Consider the following 17,785-nt stretch of genomic DNA (forward strand, 5'->3'; position numbering starts at 1 on the left):
TACGCCATCGGCTACTTCAAGAAACAGGTACAGGTCCAGCCACTCACCTTCAGACTCCACCAGCCTCTCTTCATTTTCTGTTTTTCTGCTGCACAACTCCATCTCTTTCTGTCGGTAGGGCTTCTCCAAAGACATAAAAGTGCCGAAGAGCCGCTACCTTGGTTACATCAAAGACTACGAGGGAGCCACGCTGATGGAGTGCGAACTCAATCCCAGAATACCCTACACCGAACTCTCACACATCATAAAGAGACAGAAAGAGGTGAGAGTGCAGAGATTTCCCCCGCTGCTGGATGGGAATTACATTGTGTTGGGAAATATAATAGTATCAAATTTTGGATATGGTTTTTGGAGAGGGATATTTGTCACTTTTTGGCAGATCTCAAAATATCTCAAAATGGCTGGACATTAATCTTTTGTCAATTTCTCTGAATGTCTCGGAGAAAGGCAAGGCAGCCAGTCTTTGTTACAGTATATGACTTCCAGTCCTATGGGGTTGTTGTCGTCTGCTGTAGATAATCAAGAAACTGATCGAGAGGAAACAGAATCAGATCAGGAAAGTGTATCCTGGTCTCACCTGCTTTAAAGAGGGTGTGCGACAGATTCCTGTGGAGAGTATACCAGGCATCAGTAAGTGTGTGCTTGTCTCACATTAGTGGTTATTATGCACCCACAAAATCCTTTCATTTACAAACACTCTCTCCCTCCTTTTTGTCTTCTTGAGGAGAGACTGGTTGGAAACCTAGTGCCAAGGAGAAAAGGTCAGAGAATTTATGTATATTTATTCTAAAATCTAAGACCATCTGTGTGTCTGTACTAAATCATCTTACTGATGATTTTACAGTGATATCATGTTGTGTACACTACCTTTTGGGGTCAGTAAGATTTTTTTTTTAAAGGAATTGATTCGGCAATGACACATCAAAGGATTAGTTAACCCATAAATGAAAATAATAATATTAATTACTCACCCTCACATCGTTCCACACCCGTAAGACCTTCGTTCATCTTCAGAATACAAATTAAGATATTTTTGATAAAATCCGATGGCTCAGTGAGGCCTTCATTGCCAGCAAGACAATTAACACTTTCAATGTCCAGAAAGATACTAAAACATATTTAAAACGGTTCATGTGACTACAGTGGTTCAACCTTAAGGTTATGAAGCTACGAGAATATTTTTTGTGCACCAAAAATATACAAAATAACGACTTTATTCAACAATATCTAGTGATGGGCGAATTCAAAACACTGCTTCATGAAGCTTCAAGCTTTTCAAATCTTTTGTTTCGAATCAGTGGTTCGGATCATCAGTACCAAACTATCAAACTGCCAAAGTCATGTGATTTCAGTAAAAGAGGCTTCATTACATCATAAGTATTTTGAAATGTTTTGAAATTTCAATGGGTACACGTGACTTTGGCAGTTTGATACATGCTCCGAAACACTGATTCGTAAAGCTTCAATGAAGCAGTGTTTTGAAATCGCCCATCACTAGAAATTGTTTAAAAAAGTCGTTATTTTGGTTTTTATTTTATTAATATTAAGCAGCACAACTGTTAATAATACATTGATAATAATACAAAATGTTTCTTGAGCAGCAGATCAGCATATTAGAATGATTTCTGAAGGATCATGTGACACTGAAGACTGGAGTAATGATGCTGAAAATACAGATTTACATCACAGGAATAAATTACATTTTAAAATATATTAAAATTATTTTAATATCACTGTGTAATTTACTGTATTTTTGAACAAATAAATGTTGCCTTGAGCATGAGACATCTCTCAAAAACATTAAAAATGTATGTATGTGTGTACACAGGGATTTTTGCCAGTGAAAATTGAATTGAGAGTCTAGTCATTCAGTATTTTTAATTGCAATGAAAATTATATTTGGCATTATTTATTTCTAAGAGTATGTTTTTGTAAAAATTATTTAGCTGTTTTTCCGCATACTTGTGACAGTAGTTGGTCACTCATACAGTGCTCAGCGTAAACGAGTACACCCCCTTTGAAAAGAAACATTTTAAACAATATCTCAATGAACACAAAAACAATTTCCAAAATGTTGACAAGACTAAGTTTACTATAACATCTATTTAACTTATAACATGAAAGTAAGGTTAATAATATAACTTAGATTACACATTTTTCAGTTTTACTCAAATTAGGGTGATGCAAAAATGAGTACACCCCACTGAAAGTATCTGGAGCAAAGGTACATTTTAGACTACAAATGTCTAATTTAACAAGAATTCAACCACAGGTGAGTCTAATTATTCATTACACAGGTGTCCAGCAGACAGTTGACTATAAAAGGGTGTTAAAACCCCATTTCATGCTGTCAGCAATGGCACCACATGGAAGAGAAATGTCACAAGACCTGAGAAAGAAAATAATTTCTTTACACCAGAAAGGTGACGGCTACATGAAGATCAGCAAAGCTTTACTTATCAGTCAGAATACTGTAGCAAAAGTGGTACAAAAATTTATAAAAGATGGAACTGCAACCATCTCACAGAGACGTCCAGATCGTCCACAGAAGTTAACACCTCGACAGGAGCGTCTTCTGATGAGAAGGGTTGAAGAAAATCGGCATGCAAGTTCACTGCAGTTATCTAAAGAAGTAGAAAGCCAAACTGGGGTGACTATTTCCCATGACACAATACGGCGTACACTGCAGAGGAATGGCATGCATGGGTGCCGTCCACGAAAGAAGCCTTTCCTAAAGCCCAGGCACAAAATAGTTATATTATTAACCTTACTTTCATGTTATAAGTTAAACAGATGTTATATTAAACTTAGTCTTGTCAACATTTTGGAAATTGTTTTTGTGTTCATTGAGATATTGTTTAAAATGTTTCTTTTTATAGGTGGTGTACTCTTTCACGCTGAGCACTGTATATGAGATGAGCCAGTCTCTTTGCATTTCCTAGTAAAGTTACCAGCCATCTGCGAGAGTAACCATTTTATTGGCCAAAAGCAATTTTTACTTGCTTTTGATGTTTTAATGTGTTATTTTTGCACCCTGCATGTATAAATCATTCCCTCTTATTTTATTTCTGCAGTAAAGAGCTGAAAGATCCGGATCTGCTTTACAACATGCTAAAGAATCTACTCGCACAGATTAAAGTAAGAGGCCCGTTGTCACGCTCAATCGCACATTCATCTAAACTACACAATATTCGGTTATATTCTTACTATTTCATTGTGTGTTAACAGACACATCCAGACTCCTGGCCTTTCATGGAGCCAGTGAAGAAATCTGAAGCTCCTGACTATTATGAGGTTATCCGCTTCCCCATTGGTGGGTACTGATGTGATCTGCATGTACAGTAATGAGATTTTAACCATTCTGAAGAGCTGCTATTGAATAGTTAAACTAGCTGGACAGCCAGTATTAATCAGTAAAAAGCTATAGTTTTAACAACATCAAATTGCATCCAGTAAAATAAACCTCTCCTCCTACTCAGACTTGAAAACCATGACGGAGCGTCTGAAGAACCGGTATTATGTCACAAAAAAGTTGTTTATAGCCGACCTGCAGCGTGTGATCACGAACTGCAGAGAATACAACCCTCCAGACAGCGAGTACTGCAAGTGTGCCAACACACTGGAGAAGTTTTTCTACTTCAAACTGAAAGAGGCTGGGCTCATTGACAAGTAACGGACATCTAGCCTAGGACAAGGGACCAGTTAGATAATATAGAGAGTGTGATCACATACACCTTTTATTTGGATGAACAACATCCAAACCTGTCGAAAGTTGCTGCATTCTGTTACTGTTTTTCTTTATACAATATAGTTATAAAACACAAGGTTATATTCATGTGTATGACTCTGCCATGCCAGTGCATTAAGGGAAAATGGAAACTGAAAGTGTTCAATGTGGGCGTTAGCATAGACAGAAATCACCATTAGCAGTAAAACGAATGACTCCACCATAAAACGAATGACTCACGCACACTGCAAGCTGTTGCTCTACATACACAAACATTCAGTTGTGTAACTTAAAGTCTTATCCTGTGAAACTCCTCTGACCCGAGATGCTGCAGCCAAAGACGGACAATATTTGGCCTCTAGTGATGTCACTGCGGTGGCACCATTCTCTGCCAAAGCTGTTTGAAACAGCCGGTCAGTCATATACAGGATGTGCCTCTTCAGTATAAATCTGAATATATGAGGGAAATCTTATTTTTTTCAGTTTTTTGAGTTCCATCAATGGCTTTTATTGGAGAAAAGATGGCTCCTTCTGTGACAGATCACTTCAAGTAACAACAGTCAAGTATGTGTTTTTTTTTCTCCTGGGAAATTACTGCTGTCTACTTTACTTTGTCAGTGCAGTCGTGAAGTGTTTATCTTTGTTCACAAATCAATATTTGTCTTTTTTGAAAGCTTTCAGTGTGTCATGACCCCAGGCGTAAGCATTCACAATTTTTGCAACCTGCTTTTTACACCCATTTGGGACCACGAACAACTATTTCCATTTCAATCTCAACTGCACAATACTTTGTCTGCTACTACCTAAAATACTCCGAATGGACAACTGCACAAACCTCTATATCCAAATATGTATGTTATTTCTGCAATACAGCATGTTCTCTGCTAGTTTACCACTCACACACACGGGACAGGACAACTAGTTTATTTTCAGTCTCTCGTAAAGGGCATTTACTTGAATCATGACTGCTGCAATGTTGATGTATTATCAGGGTTCTTTTGGATTTACTGTGTGTCACTGATGACCCCTCTCATGAAGAGGACAGACGGGTGTGATCGAAAGCAGTTGGATATGGTTACATTTGGATGATGCATGTAAATTGCTATGGTTCCGTGTACTATAATTGTTTTTTTTGTTTTTGTTTTTTTGTTTTGAAAATAAACAATTTTTTATCTAAGTTTTCCTTGCTGAGAAGTGATGCAGATTTGAGCTTTTCCAATTCTGAATTATGCAAATAGAGATTTATAGAATCACAATGGATTGCAAAATGGAACAGATTTATTAGTAAATTATAAATGATTCTGTGGTTATAGCTTTTATATACACTACCGTACAAAAGTTTGGAGTTTGTAATTTTTTTTTTTTTTTTTTTTTCAGAAAGGACACATTAAATTGATCAGAAGTGAGCATAAAGACATTTATAATCTTAAAAAAAAATGGTTCATTAAAGAATGTGTTCTTTGATAATATTTTCACTAAAACATTAAGCAAATTAAAGGTGATAGAGAGAATTTTTTCGTCAACTTAGAAACCAAAGACTGTTACTGAGTTTTTGAAATGAGCGGATGCGTAAGAACAGCCCCCCTCCTTCACAGCTCATTTCAAAGGAACGCCTCCCAAAACTCGTAAACGCTGTGTCGTGTTTTTTGGATTCATTATGTCGGACTCACCGCAGGTAACTCATAATCTGCAGTTGTTATTCCTGTCTCCTGACAAAAACATTGCATGCGGCGCCTGTGGAGTGTGGAAAGTTACTGGAGCGCGCAGCCGCGCTCGTCTCTCACAAGGAACGTCATGGCAGTGATTGACAAGCCAGAGGGCCAATCATCACGTAAACGATTGGCTGATGTTTTTAAGGCCCTACCTCGTGCACAGATGATGTATATTAATATTATTCCTTTCAGTGCACCTAATAAATAGTCTTTTATCAGTTAGTAAAGACAGTTTCAAGTAATATTGCAAAAATGTATAAAACAAAACATCCTCTTTAGCACCTTTAAACTGTTTTCAACATTGATACTAATATGTTTCTTGAGCTGCAAAACAATTATTTCTGAAGGATCATGTGACACTGAAAACTGGAGTAATGATGTGGAAAATTCAGCTTTGCATCACAGGAATAAATAATATTTTGCAATACAAGTACTATAGAAATATTTATTAGGATTAATAATTTATTTTTATTTATTTTAAACCTAAAACTAAAAATTAGAATTAAAAATTACATTTTTTTAAAATAAGATTTTTTTTTGTAAATGTGTATTTTTGTAAAGCTAAATTATAAACAGCAATCTAGTTGTCAGATTACACTCCCATTATTATTATACAATGTCATTATTTTCTTTCTTTTTTTTTCATTAAACTCAATATTGTTTCTGTTTCCATAATGTATGACTAACAGGCAGATGACAAAGCCAATTCCTTCAGTTTCATTTCCTAACGTCAGTGACTGAAAGATGGGGCCCCATCTAGGTCTTTCCATTTCTTTCTCAGTGCAGCGTCTGCCTGTGTTTCTTGCCACATTTACAAATCAAATTCCACATTACTGCTGTGCCAAGTGACAATCGAAGAAAAACAAAGCCCGGATAACAAAATACAATATTACTAATTAAAAAGTTTCTTTCATTTCTTATACTAACAGCCCACAGCCACCTGCTGTCATTGAATTTAGCCCCTTTTGTTGTATGTCATTCATCTCCTCCTCCCGGGCCCTTTCTCTGTTTTTGGTTTCGTTTTTCTGCTCAGCTGGCTCGTAAAGGGACGTTTTAAAGAGCAGAGAAGGTCCAAAGTAAAACACAGACCTCTCGACACTAGTGATGGCAGCACAGGTGAGTTTATCTGCTGACACATTCAGATATTTCTTTGATCTATATTGTAGTTTTTCAATACAAAACCATAAGCAGAATAGTAGCTTTGATATTTTAACGTGGAATATTCGCATTGTTCATATTCATCCTAGATGCAAACTCCTCACCTTTCAGTGACAGCTCACCTTTTTAGGATCAAAATAGGTCACCTATGGGATTTGCATAGATCCAATGAGAAAGGGGGTGAGGATGGTACTTGTGAACTTATAAGGGTAAATAAATTGGCTGTTTCAGAAAGTACTGTACAGTGTTTCCTTTACTCTTTACTTAAAAAAACTGCCTATAAAGGGAAATATTTGAGTTGTGGGATATGTGAGATGTGGGAATGGTGAAGAGAGAGAGAGGGCAAACAGTTTGCAGTTCAGCTCAGTATTGCTGTCTTATCAGCCAATATTGTTTTAAGTAGCCTGAATAGCACTTCATCTTTTATAACATGAGATTTTGACCAAATGTACCAAAATGTACCAAAATCTTGATTTTGGTAAAATTTGGCAACAATATGTTTTTGTTTTGTTTTTTTGTGAAAAATTACCATTTTGCATATATAAGGTAATAAAAAAAACCAAACAAAAAAACCTTAAAGTAACTACAAATGAACATTTAAAGCAAATATCTTTTTAAAAAAAATCAGTGTGGAGCATGCCCCCGCCCCATGCAATGTTCTCACCTTTTTTCCCCTTTACCTGTTTGTATCCCTGATATTCATTTTTGGATTTATTAATAATTAGCCTTATGATTAGACTGCAAGTTGTTAACAGAGCAGAACTTTACTGGTAAAGCTACTAGTAACATTTCACCTTTAAATGCTTATAAGAAGGTTATGAAAGTTGCCAAAAGGTCTAAAACTTGCACTTTTTATTCTACCTGTATTTTACTGTATGTTCAGAATGGCTCAAGGTTAATATAATCACTTTCATACTGTACTGGTTAATCTGAAATAATTTGTTTTGATTTGTTTACCAGAAAGTAATAAGGAAACTCTTACTTGGTTACATCATGTAACTACAGCACATGACTAGATGCATTTTTTTTTTGTCTGAATCTTCAAGAACTGTGTCAGTCATTAAATTCAAGCATTTAAATGTGGTGATGAAACCTTTAAATGATATTACACTCAATTTTATATAGGTTCTGTCAGGTGCTTCATATGGAATCTTTTAAGGGTTCCCATCATGGGATCATTTTATGGATTTAATTTTAATTAATTTAGTTTTAATTCATTTTTTATTTTTATAGTTCACTCTTAGATCATACCAGGAGGAAGTAGTGCAGACGGCTCTAAAGGGGGAGAACAGCATCATCTGGCTTCCCACTGGTGGAGGAAAAACCCGTGCTGCAGTTTATGTTGCTAAGAAACACTTGGAGACTAGACCCAATGCCAAAGTGGCAGTGCTCGTCAACAAGGTGAAGTCAGATTAGTGCTTAATCACATAATGTTGTTTGTGTCTTTTTTTACTTTTTTAGATTTACATGCTGAGTTTATATACTAATTGTTCTCAGGTGCATCTGGTAGACCAGCACTTTAAAAATGAATTCTACCCTCGCCTTGGGATGGCATACAGGGTAAAGGCCATCAGTGGAGACAGCAGTGACAAGGACTTATTTAGGTGTCTTGTCAAGGACTCAGACCTGATCATCTGCACGGCTCAGATCTTGGAGAACGCCCTGAACAGCTCGGAGGAGGAAAAACACGTGGAGCTCACAGGTAACAGAAGATTTTGGAAGACACACCATAACATGATTTATTTCTAGCACATACATGTAAAAGTGGCTCTTTAAATGAATATTGTAACATATTATTATCCAATAAAACATTTGCCTAGCTTTACACAGCCCCTCACATACTTCACAGGTCTTGTCTTGACTGTATCAAAAAAAAAAAAAAAAAGTAGTTTTGTAGTTTTGTAGTTTTCATTGTGAAAAGCTATTTTAATTATTAATTCAAATATATTTTTAGCTATGAACTACGAATATAAGTTTATCAATAACAACAAACCAGCATTTGGTCTTAAACTACCTACTGAGTGCCATTTAGGCTAAATCTGCTGTTTGGGTCAGTAAGATTTTTGCAGGATAAAAAAAAAAGAAAATGATTTTGAAAGTCTCTTTATGTTCACCAAGGCTACATGTATTTGATCAAAAATACAGTAAAAACAGCAATATTAGGAAATATTACAATTTAAAATAACATCCTATTTTAAAGGATTAGTTCACTTTCAAATTAATTGATAATTTACTCATCCCCATGTTATCCAAGATGTCCATGTCCTTCTTTCTTCAGTCGAAAAGAAATGAAGGTTTCTGATGAAAAAATTCCAGCATTATTCTCCTTATAGTGGACTTGAATGGTCTCCAGACGGTTGAAGGTCAAAATGAGAGTTTCAGTGCAGCTTCAAAGGGCTTACGATACCAGACAAGGAATAAGCAAAACAATCGGTCATTTTCGAAAAAAATGTAAATGTATATGATTTATATAAACAAATGTTCGCCTTGCAAGTGGTTCCGCCAAAACCGCACTTTCGTATTCTTCAAAAAGCTTACGCTGTAAGTAAAATAGGGAAGGCATAACTACAACGTAACTACAGAAGAGTCAAGTTTTAAATAGGAAAAATATTGAAACTTGTTGGTCATTTTTGAGCGAGATGCTAACGGTCTAATCAGATTCAATGAACTATGCTAAGCTATGCTAAAAGTGGTACCGCCAGACCCGGAGATCGGCTGAATGGATTCAAAAACGGTAAAAGTCAACTGTTTAACTCTAGGGGAGTTGGAAAATGAGCCTATTTAAAGTGTTCCTTTAATATATTTTAAAGTGTAATGTATTGCTGTGATGCAAAGCTGAATTTTCAGCATCATTACTCCAGTCTTCAGTGTCACATGATTCTTCAGAAATCATTCTGATATGCTGATCTGCTGCTCAAGAAACATTTCTTATTCTCCTTAATATTTTTGTGAAAACTGGATTACATTTTTTTTAGTATTTAGTGGTCTCAATTTTTTGAATAGTAGTTTATAATATTCTCAATAAATGTTTTGTCTCTTTTTTCTCCTGTTATTTACAAAAATAAATCATCTCTACTCAGACTTCAGCCTGCTGATCATAGACGAATGTCACCACACGCAAAAGGAGAGTGTCTATAACAAGATTATGGGCCGCTATGTGGAGAAGAAAGTGAGAAAAGAAGGGAATCTGCCTCAGGTTTTGGGCCTCACAGCATCACCTGGTACAGGAGGAAATAAGACACTGGCAAAAGCTGTGGATCATGTCTTGCAGGTGTGTGGGCACATGTGCAAATTAAGGCTAAACAATAAAAATAAAATGATTATATTTTGATATTTAACATAGTCACAAAATTAAATATCAAAATATTGGCTAAATATAAATATCAAAATCCTAGCAAATACTTTGTAATTATTTAATTAAAAATCACAGCCCTAATGCATGTTAATACAGAAACCAACAATTTTTTTGCTTTTTGAATTAATGGTAACACTTAACAATAAGGTTTCATCTGTTAACTTTACTTAACAACATGTCATGAACTAACAATGAACAATACTTCTACAGCATTTATTAATCTTTAATAATGTTAATCTCAACATTTTAAGATAAAAAATTGCATCTGTTAACATTAATGCATTTTTATTAACATCAACAAAGGTTAATAAATGCTGATATTTGAAATAATCCCAAACAAACCCACCCCTCTCGTCATTGCTCCGCCTCCAAAACATCTCCTACCTCCTCCTCCAAATCCTAACCACCCTGCTCCGAGTCAGTCTTGAACCCCGGCCCATTTGCTGCTGGCATGCGAGGCGAATGCACTATCAATGACGCTAAACACCTCATTTTCTAGCAGTCGTCAGTGTGCAGTAGTTTAACTGCACAACTCTCACTATCTATCTGGCCACTGTTACACACGCAATGCGAGAGTGGATGTCTGTTTATCACAGCTGACGCGCAACAAAATGCTTCATGAAAAATTAAGCGCAGATGATGAACGAATAACAAAGAAGCACAAAAAATGAATGAACGGTACACAAGAGTAAATACAAACAAGAGTTTGTGGTAAGTGGCCAACAGCACAGCAGCTCCAGACAATCATGACACTCAAACCCAGTGTTACTCATGCGTCTGTTTTCAGGCCTTCCCTCTTAACTCTCTCCAGCGCTGGAAAACTTTTCTAATATAAAGCACTTGCCCAGTCATAAACCTTCATTCCAGTGATACTCTTTTGAGCTCTTTTGTATTGTGTCCCATCTCTCTTTCTGCAGTTTTTTTAACTTCCTAACAGTGTTTTTGAAAAACTCCATACCCCACCTTTAACAAATGAGAAGTGTTACCGAATTAATAAAAGAATTCTTACTCTTTCTCTCTCATTTTCAGATCTGTGCCAATCTGGATTCGGTAATTGTGTCCACCAAGAATTATGCACCAGAGCTGAAGGAAGTCGTCCCTACACCCAGAAAGCAATATGACATTGTTGAAAAAAGAGCTCTGGTACTGTCCTCCGTTCACTTTCAGACTGCACCTCAGTCATTCTTCTGCAGCAACTGCTTGAACATTCAATACCAAAATGTGTGTATGTTTGTTTGCGTGCAACAGGATCCATTCGGCGACCACTTGAAGTTAATGATGTCGATGATTCATGAGTTCATGCCATCAACGGTGAGCCGTAGCCTGCGGGAGGTGGGCACCCAGGAATATGAAGCTGATGTGGTGGAACTAGAGAAAACAGGTTAGAGGTCATTGTCACTACAACTTTGAGTTGTACGTTCCCAAAAATGACTTGATTTGATGGTGTGTTTGTGGATCAGGTGTTAAGGTAGAGAACAGACTGATCACTCAGTGTGCGCTGCATCTGCGCCAATACAACGATGCTCTTCTCATTCACGACACCGTTCGCATGGTGGACGCGTTCAATGTTCTGGACGAGTTCTACAAATCAAGGAGCAGCAAATTGCTGGATGGAACAGACTTCTTTCTCCAGGGACTTTTTGATGGTGTGGATTTTTTACTATTCTGTTGAATATTGTGATACTCTTAAAGGGACAGTTCACACAAAAAAAATCATAATTTACTCACCTATATGCTGTTACAAACCCATCTGAAATGCACGTCTCTCTCTCTCTCTTTCTCTTTCTCTTTCTCTCTCTACCCCCTCTCTGCGTGCGCGCGCACGTTTCAGGTGTGGCACAGAGATAACATTTCGTGAGTCCCAATTTTCGCCTCTTCTTCCGCTTTTAAAATCGTTTAAATGTGTTAATTGGCGAGACAAAACACGCCCAAATGATAAACTTTCTCTCTTTGATAGTTAAATTTAGCAGTTTATCTGCAAATCACATGCGTGCCGAACCGTTTTGCCTTATCCATACGGATCACGGATTAACTGCGATCCGTTGCACACCTAATAATTAAAAAACACACTTATCATCATGATTGCTATCTTATCAGAGATGGAGAAAAGTCCTACTCCAGTAAGTAAACGTGTCCCTGTATTTTCCTTCTGTAAAATCCAAAAAGAATCTATGCTATTTTTTTATTCAATGAAAGCATTTTAGTTAAGGGACTGTTAAAGGGTTAGTTCACCCAAAAATGAAAATAATGTCATTAATTACTCACCCTCATGTCAAATCCGATGGGTCAGTGAGGCCTGCATTCACAGCAATGACATTTCCTCTCTCAAAATAACAACATTTTAACAATATAGTGATGGGCCGATTTCAAAACACTGCTTCGGAGCTTTACAAATTGAATCAGTGATTCGGATCTCCTATCAAATGGCTAAACTGCTGAAATCACATGACTTTGGTGCTCCGAACCGCTGATTCGATTCGTAAAGCTCCGAAGCAGTGTTTTGAAATAACCCATCACTATATTGTTGAAAAGTCTTGATTTTTGACTAAAGAAACGCTATCAGCAAGATGGTAGAAAACTATACATTTCTTGTTGTCACCCACTGCAACTTATACCAATGACGAAAATAAGTGCAGTTATAATAGCAAAATATGTGGGAGAGCGTTGATATAGTGTGACAATATTGTATTGCAATAGGGAGCACATTAATGTTAATACAAAATCAAAACTAGTTATCACATCATTTGTAATTGAAAGGGTTTAATGACAATATCTGATTATGGTTACACTTAAAATAATTACAAAATAGAAGTATGAGATGATAAAATCATATATCATTAATTGTACCCAGCATGTATGTAAAAAGTTACCAGAGAGATAGAGAGAGAGTGAAAGAGAAAGGGAGAGAGGGCCAGAGAGTGCCCAAGAAAAGCCAAGAATCCAAGAGACAGAGCAACAGTTACAATCTTCTTTTATCCCTTCCTTGACCATGTGACTGAAACCCAAATGTGAGACATTCAAACTGACCAATCAGAAGATTAAAACTTCCACTGTACTAAAGGTGTGACCATTTGTAGGCCCCCGATGTACATACATTTTGGCCTATAGGGCCAAACACATTTGTGTCTTCCAAATGGTCTTTGTAGGAAGAGAGAGGGGGTTGAAACAGTAAAGCAAGTGTCTTTGTTCGTTTTAAAATATCTTTTAGATATTTTCAATCTTGCAGTGTTATACTTTTTTGTAACGCATCACTCAGTATTGGATCTATATCTGCTGATATTGTATATTTACTTTTGCCTACTCATTTCCCCTATTTTTACATTTCATTTACCTTTCTGTCGTCTCACATAGTTAACATGATTTGTGCACTATATTTCAAGACTTGCAAAGTCATACAGTAGCTTTGTGTAGGAAACAGGCTGAAATTAAAGTCATTATTCACTGATAACTTTCCTTTCGGCTAAAATGTTTTATGAGTGAACTGTCTCTTTATTTGCAGTCTGTTCACTCCAAATGTTGATGTAATGTGTATTACTAGCAATAAGCTAATAAAATCTCAATGAAGCAGATTTTTCTGCTCTTACCACGCAGAGAACCGTGTGGAGCTAAGACAGCTGGCACTGGATGCCCGCTACGAAAACCCCAAACTGGCCCAGCTGCAACGCACGCTGCTGAAAGAGTTTAGAGAGAACGAAAGGTCTCGCGGTATCATCTTTTCGAAGACGCGCAGAGGCACACACTGTCTGTATGACTGGGTGAACGCCAACCCTGAGCTGCAGAAGGTCCAAATCAGCGCTGGCATTCTCACTGGAACGGGTACTGGTGTAAACCACATGAACCAGGTACAGCAAGAAAACATCTCAAATGGTTTTCTAAAGTTGAGTTGAAAAACATGGGAATACAGACTAATTCTGAATCTGCTTATACCTTTCTCTACTTGTAATTTGTTTCTATTTGTTCTTAGAGTCAACAGAAGATTACCATAAAAGAATTTAGAGTAGGACAACTCAACCTCCTCATCTCTACCAGTGTAGCCGAGGAAGGACTTGATATTGCAGAATGCAACTTAGTTGTCCGTTACGGGCTGTTGACCAATGAAATCGCTCAGCAGCAGGCCAGTGGGCGGGCTCGAGCTCTGGAAAGCGTCTACTCGGTGGTGGCTGAAGAAGGTGGGCGTGAACTACGCAGGGAACTCACCAATGAGTATCTAACAAGTCTGACCGCAAAAGCTATTGACCAAGTACAGAGTATGAGTCCCAGGGAGTTCAGAATCAAGGTGACTTTGCATGTCATATAATAGAAATCTCTAAGTATTAAAATTCCATTCCCTAAAAAAACTTTTCTCTTTCTGCTTGTCAGATATCTGAGCTTCAACAAATGGCTGTTCTCATTCGGATTGAAGCCGAGAGAAAAAAGGATGCGAGGAAGCAGCGCTACAGTCCTGGTCAGGTTCAGCTTCAATGCAGAGGATGTTTCGTTTCTGTTGGCCTTGGAGAAGATATAAGAAAGATCGAGAATACACACCATGTCAACATCAAACCCGAGTTTCGGTGAGTTAGTCCTCAGTACATCACACTCCACATCACAGACCAAATAGACATGAAATAATTCTGATAAATGTGAAACAGCGATGAATATTTTAATGACATACTGTACACATTCCTGCAAAGAAGTCTCTTCTGCTCACCAAAGTTGCATTTATTTGATCAAAAATATAGTATACACAGTAATATTGTGAAATATTATTACAATTTAAAGTAACTAAATTTCATTTAGAATTTTTTTCCATTTCCAAGAGTAAAGCTGTAATTTTCAGCATCATTACTCCAGTCTTCAGTGTCACATGATTCTTCAGAAATCATTCTAATATGATGATTTGATGCTTAAGAAACATTTCTTATTATTATAAATGTTGAAAACATTTATAATATATTTAATATTTTTGTGGAAACCGTAATTTTTCAATATTCTTTGATAAATAGAAAGTTTGAAAGAACATGATTTATTTGAAATAAAAAAAATTGTAACATTATGAAAACATTTTTGGAAAATCTAAAATTAGCTTAGGAAAAAAAAACAATAGCAAAGTCACTGGTTCGCACTATGATTATAAACAAACATGTTTTTGTTTGTCTATTTCATAGGAGGCATTATAGTACTGGTGGGCAAGTGCCTCTGGAGAAAACCTTTGAAGACTGGGAGCCTGGACGGGTTATCAACTGCAGTAAATGTGGAAAGGTTAAAAAGAAGAATAGATCACAATTTATTGTAAATGTATCCAACTAAACATAGGAATAAGTCCATAGGAATACTGACCTACTTTTCCTTTATCTCTCTCTCTCTCTCTCTCTCTCTCTCTCTCAGGATTGGGGAATGGAGATTAAATTCAAGAAGGTGGCAATCCTCCCCTGTTTGAAAATAAAGAGCTTTTCCTTGAATACTCCTGGAGGCAAATTCACTCACAAGCAGTGGAAAGATGTTGAGTTTCAGGTGACAGAGTTTGACTTTATTGACTACATGAGCCGTTTCTCTGACCTGGACTTAAGTGACTGACACACCAGCTAAACTCAGAATGCTGTAGCCGCCGTCACTTTGATTTTCTATAGTGAGTATCTCTACCAGTGGCAGATCGTGAAGGTACTTCACCATTATGATTACTGTTCATCAGCAGAATTTAAATATGAAATTATCCATCCAGATTATGCTGATTTTACATCTTGGTTGGTCATAGTTGTTAAAATACAATTGGGAACCTCTGTTCAATACAATATAGCTGTTTGTAAATGTGTGTACTTCAAATTCTAGTATTTACTTAGTAGTTTCTGTTGTGTAAGAGTTTTGTTTTGTTTGCTTTTGTCTGAGAAAAGTGTGTGAGTGTTATATGCTTTGATAGTATATTTATCTTAACATATTTTTTCATGGATTATTCTGGTGTCCATCTCGGGGATCAAGACTGTGCTGCTCTATGATTATTAGTTATTGTTGACATTACTGTGCAATATGTCTATAAATGCACTCCATGCTTTAATGGCCCTCACTGAACACTAGTTTGCTCAGACCGGCGCTTAAACATTTACATATATTCACTTAACAGATGCTTTTATCCTAAGTGACTTACAAATTAAGATAAATATGAACACATTTGAAATGTGTGAGACTTAATGTATAGACTGGGTTCAGGTTTGTTTAAAGTACTTAAAACTGTTTTCCAAAAAAAGTGAAATATGTATAATGTATGTCTTTAAAATTATGACCTTTTTTAATTTCTACATAACATTAACATGAGATTATGTGTACTATATCTGCAATATGTGCATTTTTAAAATAATTAAAACAATTATGCTCTGTATGTAATGTGTTTTCGTCCTTACGGTAGCTACACAAGTGGATACTGACTGTTATGAACTTGTGTGAGGAAAGACTAAAGTCATAGATTTGCATGAGGAGACAACAATAACAAAAGTTAAAGATGAGCTCTTCTATATTGCACGATGTTGCGTTTCTCAGATTGATAGATTTTCATTAGAATTGTGTCAGCCACTAGATGGCGCCACTAGGTCTTGTTTTCTTTCCGTGTTAATTGTTAGTTATTATATGCACATGTGATCATTTGCCTTACCTAAACACTCTTGGGTTTGTTCTATGATTTGGTTCTTTGGCTGTGAGTCAAACCTATAAATTGAGAAGGTACAAAGTGAGTGACACTTGTCATTGTAAAAGTCAATAATCATAGTTCACCTACCCTTGCTAGTCTGCACATGGGTTCAAAACTAGCTGGATGTCCAGAAGGTCAGTTGCTCAGTTTATATATATATATATATATATATATATATACACACACAAAAAAAGCCTTGTTGTCCTTGTTGACAACCATCAGTCATGTGATGAACAATTACTGCATTAAAGGCACATTATAGTAACAACATAACATAATCAGTTATTAATATTTCATTGGTTCTCTCATTTTTGTATGCATTCATAATTTCCAGGTATATAATATTCTTGCAAAATCTTTAACAAATATTTGAATAAAGGGTGAAGATGACAGTTTTCCTATAGTCCAGCCATCACTTTGGGCCATTACTGTGTGCGTTGAATGTTGAATGTCTAATTACCAGAAAGAATGAAATGATCATTTAAATAATTTAATTAAAAAAAAAATATTTATTACATTTATTAATTTAATAGAGACATCAATAGCAGTCGCAGTATACTAGCCTTCATTCATAGTACTTAGTAAAAAATATACGGTCTTAATGTATTTACCTGCATTCATTTGGAGAATATAGTGTGAAAGTGTGATTAATTACAGACAATTGTGTGATTAATTAGTTAACAGTTATATATAAAAATATATTAGTGTCTGAGTAAATGTTTTATTCAGTGTAATCAAAGCAAAAGAGAGCCAGAGCCATATAGGCCTGGGGTTGACAGGGTTAAAGGGTAGTGTTGTGCCAGTGTGGTTTTGCATGGATCAGTGCTTCAGCAACGCCCACAGCACACATTTAAACACATGCACACACAATGCCCGCAGAATAAATCACACGCATCCACATACACATGCTGCTCATTTACACAGACTTTAGCAAAGACTTTCAAAGTCAAAGCTAAAATTTGAGAGCGCAATCACAGATAATGACATACCTTCACTCGATTTGACTTCATTTACATGGCGTATTGATTTTCTCATCATGTCTATATGTGTAATTTTTGTATTCTGTGTGTTAGTACATCACCTAGTGAATTTTACAGTCTGCAATGTAAAGCTATGCTTCACCACTGACTAGACTGTATATTATATATATATATATACACACACACTGCTCAAAAAAA

General features: G+C 36.3%; 2 protein-coding genes across 2 annotated transcripts in view; both read left to right on the forward strand.

The window, feature by feature from the left end:
- kat2a (K(lysine) acetyltransferase 2A) overlaps positions 1–4,904 on the forward strand; it is a 13,716-nt gene extending 8,812 nt beyond the window's left edge. Inside the window, exons 12-18 of the mRNA XM_048209393.1 lie at positions 1–27; positions 119–262; positions 516–630; positions 725–761; positions 3,075–3,138; positions 3,229–3,313; positions 3,480–4,904. The exon at positions 1–27 is cut by the window's left edge and continues 84 nt beyond it. Of these exons, the coding sequence (XP_048065350.1) occupies positions 1–27; positions 119–262; positions 516–630; positions 725–761; positions 3,075–3,138; positions 3,229–3,313; positions 3,480–3,673 (666 nt within the window). The 3' untranslated portion in view covers positions 3,674–4,904. The remainder of the gene's footprint in view (positions 28–118; positions 263–515; positions 631–724; positions 762–3,074; positions 3,139–3,228; positions 3,314–3,479) is intronic.
- A 1,515-nt stretch (positions 4,905–6,419) lies between these two features.
- On the forward strand, positions 6,420–16,301 carry dhx58 (DEXH (Asp-Glu-X-His) box polypeptide 58). Its single transcript, XM_048209420.1, has 12 exons — positions 6,420–6,555; positions 7,831–7,998; positions 8,095–8,299; positions 9,678–9,868; positions 10,982–11,095; positions 11,201–11,333; positions 11,413–11,598; positions 13,544–13,794; positions 13,917–14,228; positions 14,312–14,502; positions 15,097–15,190; positions 15,317–16,301. Exons 1-12 carry the CDS (start codon positions 6,544–6,546, stop codon positions 15,503–15,505), a joined length of 2,046 nt encoding a protein of 681 aa, XP_048065377.1. The 5' UTR covers positions 6,420–6,543; the 3' UTR covers positions 15,506–16,301.
- The last annotated feature ends 1,484 nt before the right edge of the window (positions 16,302–17,785 follow it).

The sequence above is a fragment of the Megalobrama amblycephala genome, linkage group LG1, assembly GCF_018812025.1.
Source record: "Megalobrama amblycephala isolate DHTTF-2021 linkage group LG1, ASM1881202v1, whole genome shotgun sequence".
NCBI classification, from domain to species: domain Eukaryota; kingdom Metazoa; phylum Chordata; class Actinopteri; order Cypriniformes; family Xenocyprididae; genus Megalobrama; species Megalobrama amblycephala.

What these genes read in the sequence shown, in the direction of transcription:
- dhx58 (XM_048209420.1), top strand. An exon ending in GGTGGAACTAGAGAAAACAG is followed by an intron (nt 11,334 to 11,412) that starts GTTAGAGGTCAT and finishes TTTGTGGATCAG; the next exon opens with GTGTTAAGGTAGAGAACAGA. An exon ending in AACATCAAACCCGAGTTTCG is followed by an intron (nt 14,503 to 15,096) that starts GTGAGTTAGTCC and finishes TCTATTTCATAG; the next exon opens with GAGGCATTATAGTACTGGTG.